This window comes from Rana temporaria, chromosome 11 (genome assembly GCF_905171775.1).
Source record: "Rana temporaria chromosome 11, aRanTem1.1, whole genome shotgun sequence".
Lineage (NCBI taxonomy): Eukaryota > Metazoa > Chordata > Amphibia > Anura > Ranidae > Rana > Rana temporaria.
The window spans coordinates 99,106,574-99,128,189 of NC_053499.1; the positions used below are offsets into that span (position 1 = coordinate 99,106,574).

A 21,616-nucleotide genomic window follows, 5' to 3' on the forward strand; every position below is an offset into this window, starting at 1 on the left:
AAAAAACAGGACCAGTGCGTTCTGCAGCTTCAGCGTTGGAGCTGTAAAGACGTCAGATGCCGGGAAACGTGATTTAATGAGGCTTAACGCTGTGTTAAGCCTCGGCCGGTGTTTCTTTCTCTATTCAAAATCAATGGTTCCCTATGACGTCACAGTCCCAGCATGCTCCGGGTGGTGTCGTCACCACCCAGGGCATGCTGGGACTGTGACGTCATAAGAGGCCTATATAAATCATCGCGCACCGCACACCCGTCATTACAGCCGGAGGGAGCGTTGTGGCAACATCGAAGAGGAGAAGAAGGCGACGCAGAAGACCGGGCCCCTGCTGGTGAAAGAGCTGAAAGAAGACAGCGGTGGTGCCCGACACTAGAGAAAAAGAACCGGAGAGCGGGAGAAGAGAGCGGAGAAGTCGGAAGACCCCCCGAAGTCTGAAGAAGACCCCCCGAAGAAGGGAGAGGACCGGGCTGCCGCTGGTAAAAGAGCTGAAAGAAGACAGCGGTGGTCCCCGGCAGAAGACCCCCGAAGTCGGAAGAAGACCCCCAGAGCTGCCTAATAAACTACTTTAAAAACCTGTGTAGTGTTTTTTTTTATTGACATTTTTCTACCACCAGGTGAATGGGTAGGGGTATAATGTACCCCATACTCATTAACATAGGGTGGGGGTCCGGGATCTGGGGGCCGCCTTATTAAAGGGGGCTCTCAGATTCCGATAAGCCCGCCGCCCTCAGACCCCGACAACCAATGGCCAGGGTTGTCGGGAAGAGGCCCTTGTCCCCATCAACATGGGGGCAAAGTGCTTTGGGGTGGGGTGCGCCAACCCCCCCCCATGTTGAGGGCATATGGCCTGGTACGGCTCAGGAGGGGGGGCGCTCGCTCGTCCCCACTGCCATTCCTGACCGGCTGGGCGGCGTGCTCGAATAAGGGTCTGGTATGGATTTTGGGGGAACCCCCCATGCTGTTTTTTGAGGCATAGGTGTTCCCCCTTAAAATCCATACCAGACCGAAGGGTTTGGTATCATCCTGGGGGAAAACTCATGCAATTTTTTTTTCAGAGATACGCCGTCGTATCTCTTCTGTGAATCTGGCCCAGGGTGTAGCCAAGGGCACCTGTTGTTCCCCTGGCTACACCAATCTGTACCTGGGGAAATGGGAATGTGCCATCTTCGAGGATGAGGGTCTCTATGTATCTGTGCCATGTTGTCATGTGGCATAGGTACATAGATGACATCTTCATTGTATGGAGACGGATCCGAACAAATGCTTTTGGACAGCTTGACAGTCCTGAATCAGAATTAATTCAATTTGAAGTTCACTTATGTCCTATCATGCCTCCAAAGTTACTTTTTTGGATGTTAAGATATATAAAGATGCCACAAATATGCGTTCATGCAAACTATTTAGAAAACCCACTGCAGCCAACACCATACTACATTCATCCAGTTTTCATCCCAAAACCCTAGTCAATTCAATACCATATAGTTAGTATATGCGAATCAAAAAACGGAATTGTTCTGATCATGCGGATTATAAACAGGAGGCCAATAATCTAAAACAACATTTGTTAGAAAGAGGTTACAGCCATAAATGTCTCAAAAAGGCTTTTAACCGTGTAGACGTTAAAGACAGACATGATCTCTTATTCTCCAAGAAGACAAAACCCTTGGATAGTGAGAGTACTAATTATACTAATATATACTATACTAATATACTGAGTACTAATATACTAATGAACATTCAAAAGTGAAATTTATCCATGACAAATATTGGTACCTCTCAACGTCTGATCCCACTGTGGGACCCTTTGTACCCTCTGACCCTACGGTCACCTACAGGCGGGCCACCCGCAGTGATCCCTGTAGGCTCACTGGAACTTTCCCTTGTGGATCATGTAACTAATGTAAGTACATGGATTCCATAAAAAAACATGCATCTACCAAACAGCAACCTTTTTATGCCCTGACATTTCGCCAACTGCCAGACTGTACCTTTTACAGTGCAGCTGCTACTATGTAGAGAAAACCATACAAAAATTGCGGCAAATGGTCTATCGCCACATCAGGGCAATGAAAACCAGTGACCCTGATCTCCGCCTTGGGAAACATGTGGCACAAGCCCACAGTGGTGTTTTCCCCAAGGTATCTATCCTTGTTCTAGATCGTGTACACCCTAGTTCCAGGGGAGGAGGCTTTAATACGTCAATTTTACAATGGGAACTGAGATTGATATCAAATTAATGCCACTTCTCCACCAGGCCTTAATGAAGCCTTTAATCTCAAACACCTTTTACAGGGTTTTTTCCCCTGGGGACTTCGATAGGGACTTATGAATATGTTCTATTAAGTCACATATGTCATTATCATGATTTGTAATCTGTCTGGGTCATAGGCGTGCGTACAGGGTGTGCCAGGTGTGCCTGGGCACACCCTAATCACCCTGTGCTGGACAGATTCCCCCTGCTTGGCTGCAGAGACAGGGACTGGGGAATCTTTGGACCCCTGATATTTCACCAAAGCCCCCCAGTGAGGCTCCTAAAAAATATTTGTATGAAACAATAAAAAATATTGTAAAAAAATACTAAAATGGTAAAAAAGTAATAATAAAAAAAATGAACTACTGCCCTACGTCCACTGCTCTACCAACACTGTCCATTGCCCTACTAATATATATATATATATATATATATATATATATATATATATATATATATATATATATATATACATACATACATACAGTATATACACAAACACGTGCATGTGTGTTTGAGCTTTGGGGTGCACACCCTAATGCAATAGGCTGCGCACACCTATGGTCTGGGTGGACTTGAGCCCCTCCAGCTTTTCTTGCTTTTTCCTTTCCTTTCTCCTCTCTATCCCCTCCTTTCCTCTTTAGTGATGTGCCTTAACCATCTTCATTTTCTAAATTGTTGATCTACATGTAATTAATATATGGAAATATTCTCTCTTGTAGCATCTATTTAGTATTGTTCCATTTTATGCCTCTTGGTTTCTGTTTGATTTAATTTATTGTATTTCCAATATTCATGAATTGCTGGATGTACAAGTGAAGGCTGACACTTCTATGTTTTTTGCTTCAGTGCACTCTACATTAAATTTATTTACAAGGCATTTAGTGGTGTTTTGGTTCAGCCATTTACACACCGAGGCTTCCTGGCACATGGGGATCCCCTGGTGTTTAGTGCACCACAGGGCCATCTGTTTATTATGGGCTGCAGTATACCCGTGTCATCGTGGAAGGACTTTGACAATTTTCGCATGCCCAGTTGGTCATTTCCATCTGATCTCCAAATACCGCCCATCTTTTGTGTCGGTCGCCTATGTCAACATCTGACGTCGCTACGTCTTTTTGACGCGGTTGCACCGGATGCCGCATTAGCAGGGGGATCGACAAAGGGATGTTTCTCTTTGCATATCTGATGCACAGATGTATCACCGGGCCCATCAATTTGATGGCCCCGTCAATCACCTGATAGGCATCACCTCCACCTATTGACTATCCGCCCACATGGATGGGAGGTCTTGTTACCCAGCTGCCAGACACACAAACAACCAAGATAGGTGAGAACTTTGAGTTTATATTTTTCTACTCTCTGCTTTCATTATGATACAGGCCACTGCTTTATAGCTGACACCTCCCAAATATTGTGGAAGGTTGTCTCATAGCGGTGCACCTGTATGTTTTGGCATAATATACAGTTTCCTGATCTTCATACTCCGATTTGGCCTCTATATGCCATCATACTGATTGCTGTACATTTTTCTACTAGTATTTTAATACTAGATTTGCCTCCAAGTTTATTTTGGTCGATCCTTGTGAGATTTGGTGTGCTGTATGGCGACATGATTGCTGCCATTTCCAATCACACAGATACTTTAGCTATATTGCTCTTTTGTGTAGAAGTATGTATTACCAAATCCGGTGAGGCTCTTATATTGCCCCTACTGGCAAATCCCCAGCTATTATGCCGCGTACACATGCTCAGAATTTCCGACAACAAATGTTCAATGGGAGCTTGTTGTCGGAAATTCCGACCGTGTGTAGGCTCCATTGGACACTTGCTGTTGTAATTTCCGACAACAGAAATTTCCGATCTCGTAAATTCCAAGCGTGTGGAGACCATTCCGACACACAAAATTCCACGCATGCTCTGAATCAAGTACGAGACGGAAGTGTTCGGTCTGGTAAAACTAGCACTAGTAAAGGAGATAGCACATTCGTCACGCTGCAATTTTTTTTTTATCTTTTAATGCAGCGCACTCTCTTCTTTATAATGCTAGAATAATGAAGCTGTTTTGCTGCTGATATTCACACAGTTCTGACAAACTGATTTCTTTATTATTTCTCGTGATCTCCTGAATAATCTTTATTTTTTTAAGCTATATATCCATAATAATGTTTAGAATTTCTTTTTTTTAATCAGAATCTCCTGTTTTTTTTTTTTTTCTAGTGATCTCTATAATATTTTTTTTGTTTTGTGTGTCAAGTTACCACAACACCATTATTATCTTGTATTTTTTAACCTCAAGGAGGTTGGTTGGTGTTGGTGTCTCTTGTTAATTTGACATTGTATTTTTGAAATGTACCTGCCTACTCACAAACAAACTGTTCTTTTTGAAGTAAAACACATAGGCAACTATTTGTGAAAAAAAAATAGACATTTATTAGGGGTCATAACAAAATAAAGGAGGAAGGCAACGCTGGATAAACTGGTGAAATTGGCAAAGCCTTTGTACCCTAGGGCACACATCAACTATTTGACAGGCAAAATTGTTAGCCTGAGGAGTAGGAATGAGCTTCGTGTTCGAGTCGAACCCATGTATGTTCGTATGTCGTATGTTCGATCGTTCAAATTTCAAACGTTATGGGCAAATTCGAGTGGCACATCATGGCCCATAATTCACTGTGGCATTGCAGTGCATTGCTGGCTGATGATTGGCCAAGCATGCACTATGACCCACATGCTTTGGCAAATCACAGCGCGGAAAAAACGGAGAGTGGAAGTGTCTATCCGAGCCGGCGGCTCTGATAGGTTTTCCGATTACAGCCTAAGGGCTGTAATCGGCTTCCAAATAGTTAACAAAGGGATGCACGGGGAGTGCGTTCCTTGGTTAACACTGACACGCATATCAGCCAATCAGGTTCACTGGATCTGGTTTCCGGTAACCTGATTGGCTGAAGTGACATAGAGGGCGGAACTACATCGAGGGATCATGGAGGAGGATCCGAGGATGGCTGACCGAGAAAGGTAAGTGCCAGGGGGGGGGGGCAATCTGGCGGCATTTTAGGGGCAAACTGGCGGCAATTGATGCGCACAGTGGTGACAATGGCATGGCACAGTGGCTGCGTTTGGCATGGCACAGTGGCGACAATTGATGTGCACAGTGGTGACAATGGCATGGCACAGTGGCTGCGTTTGGCATGGCACAGTGGCGACAATTGATGGGCACAGTGGAGACAATGGCATGGCACAGTGGCTGCGTTTGGCATGGCACAGTGGTGACAATTGATGGGCACAGTGGTGACAATTGATGACATGGCACAGTGGCGACAATTGATTGCATGGCACAGAGGCGACAATTGATGGCACAGTGGCTGCGTTTGATGGCATGGCACAGTGGCGACAATTTTATGGCACAGTTGCTGCGTTTGATGGGCACAGTGACAGCAATTGATGGGCACATGCCCATGCCATTTTTCTCAATGATTTTCATCCATATTGCCGGGACCAGACATTACATTAAAGCCGCAAACAGTTTTAAATTACTTTTGTTCCTATAGAAATGTCATTTTGTGCAGGGACAGTTCTAAACACAGGAAACGCGTGCCACTTCACAGGCATACTATAGACACCCAGCAGGTATGATATTTAAAGGAATATTTCACTTTTTTTCCACTTTAAGCATCATTAAAATCACTGCTCCCGAAAAAACTTTAGTTTTTAAAACTTTTTTTGCATTGATACATGTTCCCTGGGGCAGGACCCAGGTCCCCAAACCCTTTTTAGGACAATAACTTGCATATTAGCCTTTAAAATTAGCACTTTTGATTTTGAACGTTCGAGTCCCATAGACTTTAATGGGGTTCTAAAGTTTGCGTGAACGTTTGGTCCGTTCGAAGGTTCTGATGCAAACCGAACCGGGGGGGGGGGGGGGTGTTGTTCAGCTCATCCCTACTGAGGAGTCCATATAATAGGGAGCACAATCTGGTCCAGGACTCCAAGACATCGAGAACAGCAGCAGACATATAAGCACGAATCGTCTCTCACCAAACTTCTACTAACACGAGATTAGCAGAAGAAGCGGAAGGGTGGCGCACTTGGTATTGAACTTCCCTTTTATAGTGCCGTCGTACGTGTTGTACGTGACCACGTTCTTGGCGATCGGAATTTCCGACAACATTTGTGCGACCGTGTGTATGCAAGACCAAGTTTGAGCCAAAATCCGTCGGAAAAAAATCCACGGTTTTGTTGTGGGAATATCCGGTCTTGTGTACGCGGCATTAGAGTGTGCAATTAAGCAAACATGAAGTTGAAAGCCCTGCTTCCATATGCACTTTAATGGATAAAAGACATATAGGTAGATTCACAGAGAAAGGCTTAAACTTGCGGCGGCGTAGCTTAGCTTGTTTAGGCTACGCCGCCGTAAGTTAGCTAGGCAAGTACATGATTCTCAATGTACTTGCCTGCTAATATACGGCGGCGTAGCCTAAAGTGGGCAGGCGTAAGGGCGCCGAATTCAAATGTCTTGGAGGGGGCGTGTTTTATGGCAATGAGGCTTGACCTCACGTTTTTTACGTTTTTTCTTTAATGCGCATGCGCCGGGCGCCTACATTTCCCAGGGTGCATTGCGGCTAAGTACGCCGCACGGGCCTATTGATTTTGACGTGGACGTAAACGAAGTAAATCCAGATTCGCGGACGACTTACGCAAACAACATAAAAAATTTGAATCTCGCGGCGGGAACGGCGGCCATACTTTAACATTGTTATTCCATCTAATAAATGGAATAACTTTAGGCCTGCTAATGCCTTACGGAAACGGCGTAAAACGACTGCGGCGGCCGGGCGTACGTTCGTGAATCAGCGTATCAACTCATTTACATATTCTACGCCGACCGTAATGGAAGCGCCACCTAGCGGCCATCCGAAAAATTGCAACCTAAGATAGGACGGCGCAAGCCGCCTTATCTTAGATATGTTTAAGCGTATCTCTGTTTGAGCATACGCTTAAACATAAGTCGGCATAGATTCTGAGTTAGGTCGGCTTATCTACTGATAAGTTGGCCTAACTCTTACTGAATCTACCTAATGGACTATGCGAGTATCACTCATCTCCAATGCCTGTCAAATATTTTTAATTTTTCGTATATATGATCTATTAAGTCACATTTGCTATTATCATGATTTGTAATATGTCTGGATTGACTTTGGGCCCCTCCAGTTCTTCTTGGTTTTTTTTTTTCGCTTTTCTTTTTCTTCTCTCTTCTCCCCTTTCGCCCAGGTTCACACTGGGCGATTGCAGAGACATCTGTGTATTTTCTTCACAGACGTCAATGTAAGTCACGGGCCGAAATTGCAGGGAGTGGTACACAAACTACTTTTTGAAATTGGTGAGGCGCAGGACATGTATCGCCGCGCCGATTAGGACGGTGCCATTGCCGGCAAGTGCTGCCGATTTGACATGCGATTTGACATGTCAAGTCGCACCAGTGTGAACCAGGACTCACTCCTTGGTGATGTCCCTTAACTGTCTCCATGCCATGTGTATTCCTAATTTTTTTTAAATTGCTGATTTACATGCAATCAATACAGTGTATATGAAAATATTCTCCATTGGAGCATTTATTTATTATTGTTCCATTTAATGCATTGTCCTCTTGATTTCTGTCTGATTTAATCTATTTCCATTATTCATGAATTGTTGGATGTACAGACAAAGGCTGACACTTCTATGTTTTTTGCTTCATTGCACTCCACATTAAATGTATTTACAACGTATTTAGCGGCGTCTCGGAAATGTTGTACTTTTTTTACAATACTCTTTGAATATCTGGTTTACTTCCTATGCCCGTACAATTCCTGGGGCCCTCCCCCTTGTAAACTCTGAGCCACTAGAGGAAGACATGTACACACGCACACATGTCCGTGCGTGTCTCTCCTCAAAAAAGCCGCCATCTTGGAAGTGACTTCAGGCCATAAGTGACACTCGCGATAACCGCAAGTAGCGGGTGGAACGCAAATCCACCCACACTTCCTGGTTGGATTGCGGTGTGCGTGCCACACAATCTGTGTGGCAGACATGCTGTAGAGGATGCACTATAGAGCACTATCTTGCACCCAAGAGCTCCCCCTTCCATATGAGAGCACACCACTGGCGGGTGCAAGGATGAGGGAACCAAAGATGGAATGCACTGCCACACTGGTAGACCAAGGTACACCATAATAGGACAGTTATACAATAGTGTATCTGGTGGTGAAATGTGTGCATCTATAAATGATGTCTTCCTTTCGGTGTGGGGTGAGATATGAAGGTGCTGCCTGTCTTTGTGCTCGAGCCACTTCTGCCGTGACAACAAGTGGATATGAGGTTCTGGTCACAGGTGTATCCCTTTTGTGGATCAGGCCCTAAGCCCCTAAGCGCAGGAGATTTTGTTGTAGGTTTCACAACCAACCAGGAGGCAAAATAACTTTTGTTGTTTTTTGGACTGTGATAAGACTTGCCCCCCTCCTAGGGAACCTCTCTTGTTTATGTTGCAGCAATGTTAATGAATAAACATGAGCAGGATCTTAAACATACTTTGGATTACCTCTCTGCTTGCCACAACATCCAATTCATGTAATGCCAAAATATAGTGTCCTTGAAGCTGTTGCCAACATTGCATACAGTTTAAAGAGACATTCCAGTCACCTGTAAAAAAAATTGATGTCAGCAGCTTCAAAGCAGTAGCTGCGACTTAAAAAAAAAAAAAAAAAAACAGCCACTCATCTACCCCAGGGTCCAGCGATGTGCTCACCCCAGTAAGTTTTACTAGCGCATGAGCGAGCAGCGCTGTGCATCATGAATGGTGGTTGCAGTCTTCTGGGACCTGTTGTGTGTCCCAGAAGACTGCAGGGGGGAAGAAATTTATGCTCCAATCACCTAGGCGGTCGGAGTGGAAGTGGGAGCAGGTACTTGTATAAATTGTAACCCTCCCCGAGCCCCCCAGTCCTCAAAATTGTCACTTTTTTTTAAGAGGATGAGTGCTTAAAGCAGAAACTTCCCATTTTGGGTGGAGCTCCGCTTTAAAGGCATATCCCATTAAATAATTTAAAGGATTCATGAGAAATGGTCCTATGCTGCCCTTAATGTCACATTAAAAAGGACCCTTTCCACACTTTACGGTACTACATAAAAAACGGCTTTGTTAAATGTCCTTCATAGCAATATCAAGCTCCTCATGCCCTTTCTGTACAATAACTTGCAAGTTAGCCTTAAAAGGGGTTGTAAAACCTTGAGTTTTCTTACCTTAATGTATTTTATGCATTAAGGTGAAAAACCTTCTGTAGTGCAGCTCCCCCCCAGAGCCCCCCTTTTACTTACCTGAAACCGATCTTTCCAGCGACAAGATCAAGGACAGCAGCTCCAGCCTCTCTCGGGTCCTCATTGGATAGATTGATAGCAGCAGGAGCCATTGGCTTCCTCTGCTGTCAACCAAATCCAGTGACATGGGAGCCAGGAGGACAAGGCCACGTTCTGCTGTCTGTGTCAATAGACGCAGCAGCAGCAATCAGGAGCACCCGCACGAGTGACCCCATGGAAAGCACCTTTCCTTGGGGCACTTGATGCGGAGAGGAGCCAGGACCGCCGCTGGGGGACCCCCGAAGAGGAGGATCGGCCAGATCTGTACAAAACCCTTGCACAGAGGAGATAAGTATGACATGTTTGTTATTTAAAAAAATAAATAAATAACCTTTACAACCCCTTTAAATTCTCCCTCTAAAGACACAAATGGTGTTTGCTACTAAGGTCATGGTTCATTCATTTCAAACAGGATTTCAACACCTCCAATAAATCAAACCCAATCAGATTATTTCATTCTTAGTCATAAGTGCTTATTTGCATACTTATTTTCTGAGGTTAGTAACTAAAAGTACTGAATTAAGAGAGTCAGCAAGACAACCAGGCAACTAGCATTTTGAGGAAAGGAAGTCGGTATTGGCATTCTCCAGATAACTATCAGGAAAATAAACCTAGTTTTGATCAGCAATCGTTTTTATGTGTTTTTGATGGAGGTAAGAAGTTATTATTTTAACATTAGAAAGTTAATCCACATTATGTAATATTTATATTTGTATTTGAGCTAAAAACTGTGAAAAAAAATAAAAAATATATTTTTAGGAGATAACAAACGCGAATAAAAAAACTTCCACAATTTAAGGAGTTTACTTTATTGTAGCTCATCTATGTAAATGTTATATTATTATGCGTGGGATTAGTTTTACAATGCAATATAAAACAGTTTGGATCGATGATGTTAAAGCTGAATTCCAGGCAGATAAAAATAAACAAATTATTGTAGCCCTGTATTCATTAGCACATCATTACATGCCAGAATTTGACCTAGTATCAGCTTTCTGTAATTCCCAATAGAGCAGAGCCTAGACTGGGTGAGAGAGGGGTAGCACAATTAATTGTGTTGCAGTGTGCATTTGCTAAAACAGAATATATTGATAGGAGAAGAGAGCAGAGTGATGGTGAAATGAGCACATCAGTCTACTGTTTCTCCTTCTAATGTCCAGTTACAGGCCACTGTAGGGACAAGACCTGTAAGTGGTACTAAACTACAGCAAAGGAAAACCAAGTCCCCGGCCCTGACATATAGGACTGTGCTGTGTGGCAGAGTTGTGTAAATCTTAGGACTGTGTGGAAAGAAACAACCATTTGGCCGGTAAAATTGATCTCCTATATGTATTTCATCTGTTAGCGGCTTGCCTAGAGATCAGTTTGAATATCTTTTATACTTGGGTGCCCATTTAAATGGCACCATTATCCATCCCATAGGGATAACCTTAATAAGATGCAAGTTAAAAAAAACTCCAGATCATCATGCAGGAAGTTAGAGTCTATGTTATCATTTATTTGTTATCTGTTAAACAGAAATAAACACATATATACAACAAAATAAATATGGCAAAGCAAACTTTGAAAACAATACCATTGCCATTGCTGTTTCTTAAAGCTGAACTCCAGATATAAAAGACACAAAATAGTACAGCTTATTAGTACATTTGACTTAGGCTGGCAATACATGATTGATTTTTGTTTTTTCAACCAGTAGGTTGAACGAAAAAAATAAATACAAAAAATAAGAGCCAATTCCCTATTCACACAGTCTAGGCATATGGGGAATCCTTCCTGCTGTCAAAATAAGATGATCAATGTTGCCGGCTATAGCTGATCATTTGGGAGAAACCAGACTGGTTGTACACAAGTCAATTGCTAGATCAACTTGTGTACAACTATCCTACCCATACCTGGATTGAATTTGGCTGGTCCCTGCTGAAATGGCCAAATTTGAATTAATGTATCACCAGCTTTAGTTATCAGCCTCTTGCATTTCTTGTACAACAGAGGTCAAACAGAGAGAAAAGCTGCACAAAGCAGACTGTGCAAAGAATATGCTGAACAGTGGTGAGAGCAGAATGACATTTTAAATGAACATATAAATTGTCTCCTTTTTCTGTCACTGTTCAGTCACAGGCTGCGGGATTCCAAAAAAATAGGTCTTCTGCCTTGAAAGGCAAAAGCTGTGTTGTGTGACAGAGCTGGGTAGATCTGAGGAACCGATAGACATTTGCAGCCTTAACAGTTCCCATATTTATTCCATGTATTCAGCCATTTGCCTTCAGTTAAGATACTTTTTTTTCTTACATGAGTTAGTCAGCATATGTGTTAGGAAGAATGGGAGCAAGTTTAAAATTATTTAGATTGTGCCTGGAATTCCACTTTAATTGTGTGCTTAGGACTGTTAGCTATCTAGACTTTTTTTTATAGGCTAGGAATAAAATAGACTAAAACAGTACAAAAGAGGCAGAACACAATAACGCAGTGGGAGGGATTCAGTCAGTGTTGATGTGGGAATCTAGCAATTTCCTTTCCTTCAACCAGAGATTGAAGGAAAGAACATTGCATGATGTATGGCAGGCCTAAGTAAACAGGTAAAAAAATATATTATCCTATTATATCTGTCACAAAACCAAAAAATCATTTAGACTACTCACAAAACAATTTATTTACTAGAACAGTTAAAGGTTCACTTATTCCAGTGAAACTGTGTTCAATTTAATGTTGTTGTAAAGGCAGAAGGTGTTTTACTTTACTGCATTGTATGCAGTAAATTAAAAAAACTGTCTGCATGCAGCTCCCCCTGTAACACCCCCTAAATACATACCTGAGCCCGATTTCAATCCAGTGATGTGCACAAGAGCAGAGGCTCTCTCTGCCATCTCACTACTTATTGGCTCAGACACAGCAATGGGAGCTATTGTCTCCCACTGCTGTCAATCATAGCTAGTGAGGAGGGAGCAGGGGCAGGGCTCGGGAGTGAGTATGCACAAGTGCCCAATAGCAATCTGCTTGCTGTGGGGGCACTCGTGTGGGGGGGGGGAGCATGAAGTGTCGGCAGGGGACCAGTGAAGAAGAAAATTGTGGCTGCTATGTGCAAAACCATTACACAGACCAGGTAAGTATAACATATCTTATTTTAACAAAAAATATATATTTTACAATCACTTTAATTATCCAATCATGTGCAAGACAAACTGCCATTTCCCAAATTCCTGCATACAGTTGGGTATTTGCATTGAACACAGGTTCACTGGGCTGTGAACTTTCTACTTTCTAAAAATCAAGTGTGTAAGACAAAATAAGATGGTATATCTAAAACAATTCTACCACTTAAATGTGTAGTTATAAGATTTAAGCAATTTCACAACTCTACTAACAGTCAGAAAATGCAGAGCTAATCATAAGTCAGTATCTGCTAATTTATAGACCAAAATTGTAATTCTAAAATGTGTAAACCATGTAAATGCATGTTAATATTTTTATAATATAAATAGCATAAGACGATTAATAAACTATGAGCTAATAAGCAAGCCTAAAATTTCATACAGTGCAAAATAGATGGAAATTAAATGAAAAGACATACCTGCCGTAGATTCCTGGTGACACGGACGTCATGCCAGTTATTGTCATTAAACTTTCCATTCACTGGTTCCACTAGAGCTTCAAATGCGCCTGATCCAAGGTTGATGACCAACCACACTGCACCACTTTTTAGTGAAAGGTTGACATAGTCTGCTGATTTTCCTGTATGAAGCATCAGTCCATTCCTCTGCAGGGTTCTAAAGGAGAGGGTAATTTCATCGGCACTGCTCTGAATAGGACTGTGGGACAAGTTGTAGCAAAAAAATTCATTTCCTCTGAATGTCGCTGCATATTCTTCCTTCCCTAAAATACATCGAACAGCAGTGTAAAGGAAATTCATTCTAGGTTTAAAAAATAAACCAGTTTGTGAAAAGCAGAAACAGTACATTTGAAAGCCAACAAAATAGAAATCTAGAAATAAAGAACCAGAAACAAGGATGGAAGAACATGAAACACAAATTGAAAAATTAAAAACAAAGATTGCAGAGCTCAAAATATATAAACACCTTAAGTGATCTTAAAACAAGTACACAATTCAGTTTAATAAAAGAGCTTAAAGTGAATATTGTGTAAAGAGATAGGATAATGTATACAGGGTGGCCCCACACCAATATGATCCTTACACCCAGTGTTGCCACCACCACAAGCAGAAATCCGCACTCACTAGATGTAGTTGCTATCTAGGATATAGAAGAGCAAATTTAGCATATAACAAGGTACCAGTCCTAAGATGAAAACAGTTCCATCTTAGGACTGGTACCTTGTAATATGCGAAATGTGATGCTCTGTATCGTAGACAGCAACTACATCTGGTGAGTGGATTGTGTTCCTTTAAAGTATGAGTGCTTGTGCTGTGTCATTTGGTCCTTTGTGTCACCTTAAATACCTGGCTGATCCTGCCTGGTTCTGCCCTCCCCCTTTTAAACTGACCACGATTTATCATGGCTGTCAAACCCTGACAAGTGACAACCACTTTAAGTGATCTTAAACCAAATCTAAAATTCAATTAATAAAAGAGTCCAAAGTGAATCTTGTGTAAAGTGATAGGATAATGTATCCAAGGTGGTCCCCCACAAATATGATCCTTTTTTTTTTAAAGGTTTTTTATTTGCCAAGTGTACATACAAGTCAGGAAAGATTGCAAACAGGGAACCGTCATAAGTGTGTAAAACAGCATAATATTTCCATAAACAAGTCTTTATCATCCCTATAAAGTCCCTGTAAAGTATATTCTTCCACCCCCCCCTCAACACTATCACTGCCAACCCCCCTCAACGCTATCACTGCCACCTCCCCCCCCTCAACACCACCGCCACTGCCACCCCCTCTCAATACGCCACCCCCTCTCAACACTAACGCTACCACTGCCACCACCCCTCAACACCATCACGGCCACCCCCAACACCCCTCAAAAAAAAGTATCAAAATCATGCTTTTTCGGGAGGGGGGATCCTTCATGATTTCTTGCACTGGGGCCCTGAAGTTTCTAGTTACACCTCTGCCTGACCATGTGAGTGGATGAGCCTGGTGATGTCAGTGGTTGGTAAGGATGTAACAGCTGCAAGCTTCCGCTGCTTCCTTAGCAACCACTAACAGTCAAAAGCTGTCATAATTGTCTATGCTCTAAACTATGGATGAGGCGAACACCCCCCAGTTCAGCTATCATCAGAACCTACGAACGGACCGAACGTTCGCGCAAACTTTATGACCCCATTGAAGTCTATGGGACTCGAATGTTCGAAATCAAAAGTGCTAATTTTAAAGGCTAATATGCAAGTTATTGTCCTAAAAACGGGTTTGGAGACCCGGGTCTTGCCCCAGGGAACATGTATTAATGCAAAAAAAGATTTAAAAACTGCAGTTTTTTTGGGAGCAGTGATTTTAATGATGCTTAAAGTGAACAAAAAATTTTAAATATCCCTTTAAATATCGTACCTGCTGGGTGTCTATAGTATGCCTGAGAAGTGGCACGCATTTAGAACTGTCCCTACACAAAATGGGATAAAGGAAAAAGGTCATTTAAAACTGCTTGCAGCTTTAATGTAATGTCTGGTCCCTGCAATATATATACTTTGAACAGCAGTATACAGGCGGTGCAAACAAGACAGGGACTGTAGGTTTGGTGTTAAGTAGTATCTGTTTGTAATTTTGAACTGGTCCATTTTTAAAGTGTGGCTCCAGCCAAAAATTCGATTTTTAGGCTTTTTGGAAAACATGAAGGGTTATCACCCCTGTAACATTTGTTTTGCCGTCTGTGCGCATCTGTTCAGAAGATTTCACTTCACTTTCTGTCCCAATGACAAATGTTTTTTTGAAAATTTGGAGACACCTCTTACAGAAGAGAATTTCCCTTCCTAGGGGTAGATTTCCTCTCACTTCCTGTTGTCTCCTTCCGTTTGCAAGTATGAGACGTTTGTAAGTTGGATGTTTGAAAGTAGGGGCCTGCCATATATACTCTGCAGAAATTTGGGCCCTAGGTGTTGGTGTTGCCACAACACTGTAAGCCCTCACAGTTAGTCTTGGTGGGCGCTGGAACGCCCTGCTGTGAACTATTATATCAAGAATTGTAATTACATGCCATTGTTAAACAGTGGTAGAAAAATTGGGCCTTTGGTGCTGGCGCTTGTGCCACAACACTGCAAGTTCTCACAGTTACTCTTGGTGGGCGCAGGAATGGTCCCTGCTGTGAAATATTAGATCAATAATTGTAATTACATGCCCCTGTTGAACAGGGGCAGAAAATTGGGCCTTTGTTGGTGATGGTGGTGGTGCCACAACACTGTAAGCCCTCACAGTTACTCTTGGTGGGCTCAGGAATGGGCCCTGCTGTGAAATATTAGATCAAGAATTGTAATTACATGCCCCAGGGGCATAAAAATTGGGCCTTAGCCACTGGTGGCGGTGCCCAGAACCAAAATGTTCTTACAAGCTATCAGCATGATCATTAAGGAGGAAAAGGATAGTCACTCAGCATAACAGGATAGTCACTCAGCATCAGCATAGGCAGTCTTGAAGGGATCTGACATTTCCAAAAAAATTATTCAGTTACATCAGCATCAGGTTCTTGGTAGCTGGTGATGACCCAAGCCTGATTCATTTTTATGAAGGTCAGTCGATCGACCGAGTCGGTGGAGAGGCGCACCCTGTGATCGGTTACAAAGCCTCCATCAGCACTGAATGTGCGTTCCGAAAGAATGCTGGAACCGGTCATACCTTGGGGCTGCGGACTAAAAAATTGTCTGACCACATCGGTCAGATGGCCACCTTCTCCACTGCTCCTTCTTTGACTGACCGAAGCCTCAGCAACACGTTGTCCAGGACCAGGATTTTGTAACTTCCCAGTCTCTGGGAACGTGTTGCACAGACCTTTCTGCAAGGAATTCCGAAGATGTTTCATCTTCTGCTCCCTCTGCGCCAGCAAGATAAGGTCCGTAACCTTACCCTTGTAACGTGGATCAAGAAGGGTTGCCAGTCAGTAATGATCCCTCTCCTTGATAGCACGAATACAAGGATCCTTCCGCAGGCTCTGCAGGATCAGGGAGGCCATACAGCGTAGATTTGCTGAGTCCTCTAATGCCCCGTACACACGATCACTTTTTGTCATGAAAGAAAATGACATTTTTATCATGAAAAAAAAACAAAGTTTTTCCAACTTCATCATAAAAAACGACGTTGCCCACACACCATCATTTTTGAAAAATGATGAACAAAGCGCGGTGACGTACAACACGTACGACGGCACTCTAAAGGGGAAGTTCTATTCGCCTTTGGGCTGCTTTTAGCTGGTTACTTGTTAGTAAAAGATGATTCGCGCTTTTTTGTCTGTTACAGCGTGATGAATGTGCTTACTTCATTATGAATGGTAGTTTTACCTGAACGAGCGCTCCCGTCTCAAAACTTGGTTCTGGGCATGCGCGGGTTTAAAACGTTGTTTTAGCCCACACACTGATGCATGCACTGTCACTGCTCACCATCCTCGTGGCCTCCTCAAATGGTGACAGGACAGTGCATGCATCCCTGATCATGGCCCACTGGCTTGGGGAGAAAAAAACAAGCTCCCCTGACCCTGTCCTGGTGCCATATTGGCACAGATACTCATTGATAGCCCTCTACTGCGTGTGCAGCCACTGCAGCATGGCCAACGTAGAGTTCCACCTGGTGGGCATGTCACAGATTAGGCGGTTCTTGGGCAAGTTGTATTCCTTTTGGAGGAAAGCCAGCACAGGAAGAGGCCACAGAGGAAGAAGAGGAGGGGGTGGAGGAGAGAGGTGTGTCACAATCACCAGTAGTAGCATTTTGGAGGCGTGGTGGCGGAACAACCTCCAACACTACTGTACCTTGTCCTGCATCCTTCCCAGCTGCCAGCAGAGTCAACCAGTGCGCTGTGAAAGATAGGTAACGTCCCTGTCCATGCCTGCTGGACCATGAGTCACCGTAATATGCACCTTACCACTACCAGCGAGGCATGGACATTGCCTTCGACATGCCAGTAGAGAGCCAGAAACGCCTTCCGTGAGAAAAAGTGGCGTTTGGGAACCTGCCACTGAGGTCCCGCACTATCCACAAACTCACGGAAGGGGGCAGAGTCTACCAACTGAAAAGGCAGCAGTCGAAGTGCTAGCAATTTAGCTAAGCTAGCATTCAACCGCTGGGCATGTGGATGGCTGGGAGAGAACTTCTTTTGGCGCTGCAGCAGCTGGGGCAGGAAAATTTTCCTGGTACAATCTGACGTTGGTGTACCGATAGTAGATTGTCCAAAAGTACTTGGCTGTGACACACTTAATTCTACACCTTCAGTCCTGTGCAGGCTTCAGAGGACTGAAGGTGTAGTGGGGTTGGAGATCCCAGCTGATGAGGAGCAAGGAGAGGTCCGCTTTGTTCTTTCTTGTGGGTCTTTGAGGTATGCTTGCAAACGAACTGCATGGCAGGTCGACATATGTCTGGTCAAGCATGTGGTGCCCAATCGGGTGATGTTTTGGACACGTGAGATACGCTTGCGACATATGTTGCAAATAGCAGCGGTGCGATCTGATGCACTCGTTTAAAAAAAGGCCCACACCAAAGAACTTTTGGAATAACGCGGAGAGACAGCAGCGCCCTGCACATGCGGAGCTCTGCATTGTGATGCCCTTAAGCTGGCCCATGGAGGGCATCCTGCCTTGTTGGAGATGTGCATCCTGCCTCCTCTTCCTCCTCCTCCTCTCTCCTATCAGGCACCCACATGGAGTCAGTGACCTCATCATCCCCTCCCTCCTCATCACTGTAGAAAACCTGGCAGTATGCTGCAGCTGGGGGAACATGACTGCCAGATTGCTGTCCTTCTCTCTGGGCTCACATTACTGCCTTCCTCTAGCTGTGTACCATCATCGGAGCCTTCAAAACGCTGCATCATGTACCCAACACTGTGGTCAAACAGTTTAGGGGACTCCTCAGGAGGACATGGTGTGGCTAGGGAACGAGTAACTGATGCCATTGAGCAGAGAGAAGAGGCCGCGTTGGCTTCTGCTTTGCCAGACAAAGTACCCTGAGCCTGGGTGAGAGAGGATGAGGAGGATGGTCATCCACTCTACCAAGTCTTCGGGATGTTGCGGCTTAACACGGCCAGCTGCCATAAAAAAGAACGAGGGTGTCCCACGGCCATGTGCTGATGAGGATGCACCATGTCCACGACCAGCACTGTAGCCTCTAGATGCAGAGCCTGCTTGCCCTCTTTTATCGGCTCGTGACTCTGCCTCTCCTTGTTGTCCTTCCAGACATACTAATGGCCTGCAGGGAGATGGAGCTGCACAAATACTGACAATACTTGCTGATCAGTCACTGCCTGTGGCATTAATATGAGAACACCAGCAAATGTATTCACGTAGCTTTAGTCTCTCTCCCTCTCCCTCTCTCCCTCCCTCCCCCTCCCTCTCTTTCCCTCCCTCCCCCTCCCTCTCTTTCCCTCTCCCTCCCTCTCTCTCTCTTTCCCTCTCCCTCCCTCTCTCTCTTTCCCTCTCCCTCCCTCTCTCTCTTTCCCTCTCCCTCCCTCTCTCTCCCTCTCCCTCCCTCTCTCTCTTTCCCTCTTTCCGTCTCGTCTCCCTCTTTCCCTCTCCCTCTCTTTCCCTCTCCCTTTCCCTCCCTCCCCCTCCCCCTTTCCCTCCCCCCTCTCCCTCTCCCCCCTCTCCCTCTTTCCCCCTCTCCCTCTTTCCCCCTGTCCCTCATATACAACACATGGGATGCATATATATTCTCTACACACTGTAACTGCAGCTAACTGACTCGCCTGCCTGCTCTATCTAACTCAAATGAAATGACACTGTCTCTCTCTATCTCTCAGCACGCCGGAACACACTACACAAGGCCTTATATAGTGTGGGGCGTGTACTAAATCCCCTGAGGCACAATTGGCCAAAGCCACCCTGGCTTTTTTCCAATTATGGCTCTCCGTTTTTTGCGTGCTGTGATTGTGTCACAATGCTGTGATTGGCCAAAGCATGCTGGTCAGTGGCGGCCCGTCCATAGGGGCCGCCACTGACCAGCATGAGTGACTAGGCGCCGGACATGCGGCGGTCTATGGGAAGCTTCCCAGCCTGCAATCAGCTGATCGCAGGCTTGGAAGCTGATTTGCCCGTGTTTAGGGCGTGTGCAGGGCGCAAGCTGTGCGCCCGCACACACTCCCACTGTCATTTGATTTGCTAGAATGCATGGGTTTGTCATGGGATTTGCTCGGCGGGGACCGGAGGAGAGGTCAGTGGGCAGTGCCATTAATATTATATCACTTCCGGTATTCTGGTGATATCTGGAGCGCGTGTGGGGGCATCATAGAGGAGCGGCGCCAACCATTGAAGGCCCCCTCCCCCCCTAGTTCACTCCGAGTCCTGTCAGTGTGTAAGTCTCCTCTCCTCCCCCCCACTTTCTCTGAAGTTCACACTGCCCGAGCGGAGTGAAGCTGGCGCTGCTAAGGTAAGCCAGCCAAGCCACAGAATTCAGTTCAAAATGGATTTGATTTGATTGATCGCCCCATTAGGTCATCAGCGGACAGCGGTGCACTGCCTGATCCCCACCCATCCACCTTGGAGCCTGTTATTGTATTTAGACTGCTGGGACTTGTAGTTCTCCATCATCTCCTGGGTCTCAGGTGCATGCAATCCACCATCTATGGGACTACAAGTCCCAGCAGTGAGAAAAACTGAACAAATATGGTGGATTGCATGCACCTGAGCCCCAGGAGATGATGGAGAACTTCAAGTCCCAGCAGGTTATAATATAAAGCTCCGAGGTGGATGGATGTCTGGACAGTGACAATTGATGGGCACAGTGGTGGCAATTGATGGGCACAGTGGTGACAATTGGTGGCACAGTGGTGACAATTGGTGGCACAGTGGTAACAATTGATGGCATGGCACAGTGGTGACAATTGATGGGCACAGTGGTGACAATTGGTGGCACAGTGGTGCCAATTGATGGCACAGTGGTAACAATTGATGGCATGGCACAGTGGTGACAATTGATGGCACAGTGGTGACAATTGATGGCATGGCAAAGTGGTGACAATTGATGGCATGGCAAAGTGGTGACAATTGATGGCATGGCAAAGTGGTGACAATTGATGGCATGGCACAGTGGTAACAATTGATGGCATGGCACAGTGGTGACAATTGATGGCACAGTGGTAACAATTGATGGCATGGCACAGTGGTGACAATTGATGGGCACAGTGGTGACAATTGGTGGCACAGTGGTGACAATTGATGGCACAGTGGTAACAATTGATGGCATGGCACAGTGGTGACAATTGATGGCACAGTGGTGACAATTGATGGCATGGCACAGTGGTGACAATTGATGGCATGGCAAATTGGTGACAATTGATGGCATGGCAAAGTGGTGACAATTGATGGCATGGCAAAGTGGTGACAATTGATGGCATGGCAAAGTGGTGACAATTGATGGCATGGCATAGTGGTAACAATTGATGGCATGGCACAGTGGTGACAATTGATGGCACAGTGGTAACAATTGATGGCATGGCACAGTGGTGACAATTGATGGCATAGTGGCTGTGTTTGATGGCATGGCACAGTGGTTGCGTTTTGATGGCATGGCACAGTGGCTGCGTTTGATGGCATGGCACAGTGGTGATAATTGATGGGCCCAGTGAGGCTGCAATTGTTTTATTTTTTTTGTTTGCGCCCCCCCCAAACAATTTGAGCACCAGCCGCCACTGATGCTGGTCATAGTGCATGCTTGGCCAATCATCAGCCAGCAATGCACTGCGATGCCGCAATGAATTATGGTCCGTGAAACGCCACTTGGATTTGGCGCGAACGGCCCATAAGATTTGTTATTCGACGAATGGTCGAACATACGATGTTCGAGTCGAACATGAGTTTGACTCAAACACGAAGCTCATACCTACTCTTAACATTC

At 44.7% G+C, this 21,616-nt stretch overlaps 1 protein-coding gene across 13 annotated transcripts in view; it reads right to left on the reverse strand.

The window, feature by feature from the left end:
- Positions 1-21,616, reverse strand: part of NRXN2 (neurexin 2) — a 2,907,124-nt gene that overhangs the window by 1,667,498 nt on the left and 1,218,010 nt on the right. For all 13 annotated transcript variants that reach the window (XM_040327841.1, XM_040327834.1, XM_040327835.1 and 10 more), the window contains one exon: positions 13,209-13,510. In XM_040327841.1, coding sequence (XP_040183775.1) covers positions 13,209-13,510 — 302 coding nt within the window. The remainder of the gene's footprint in view (positions 1-13,208; positions 13,511-21,616) is intronic.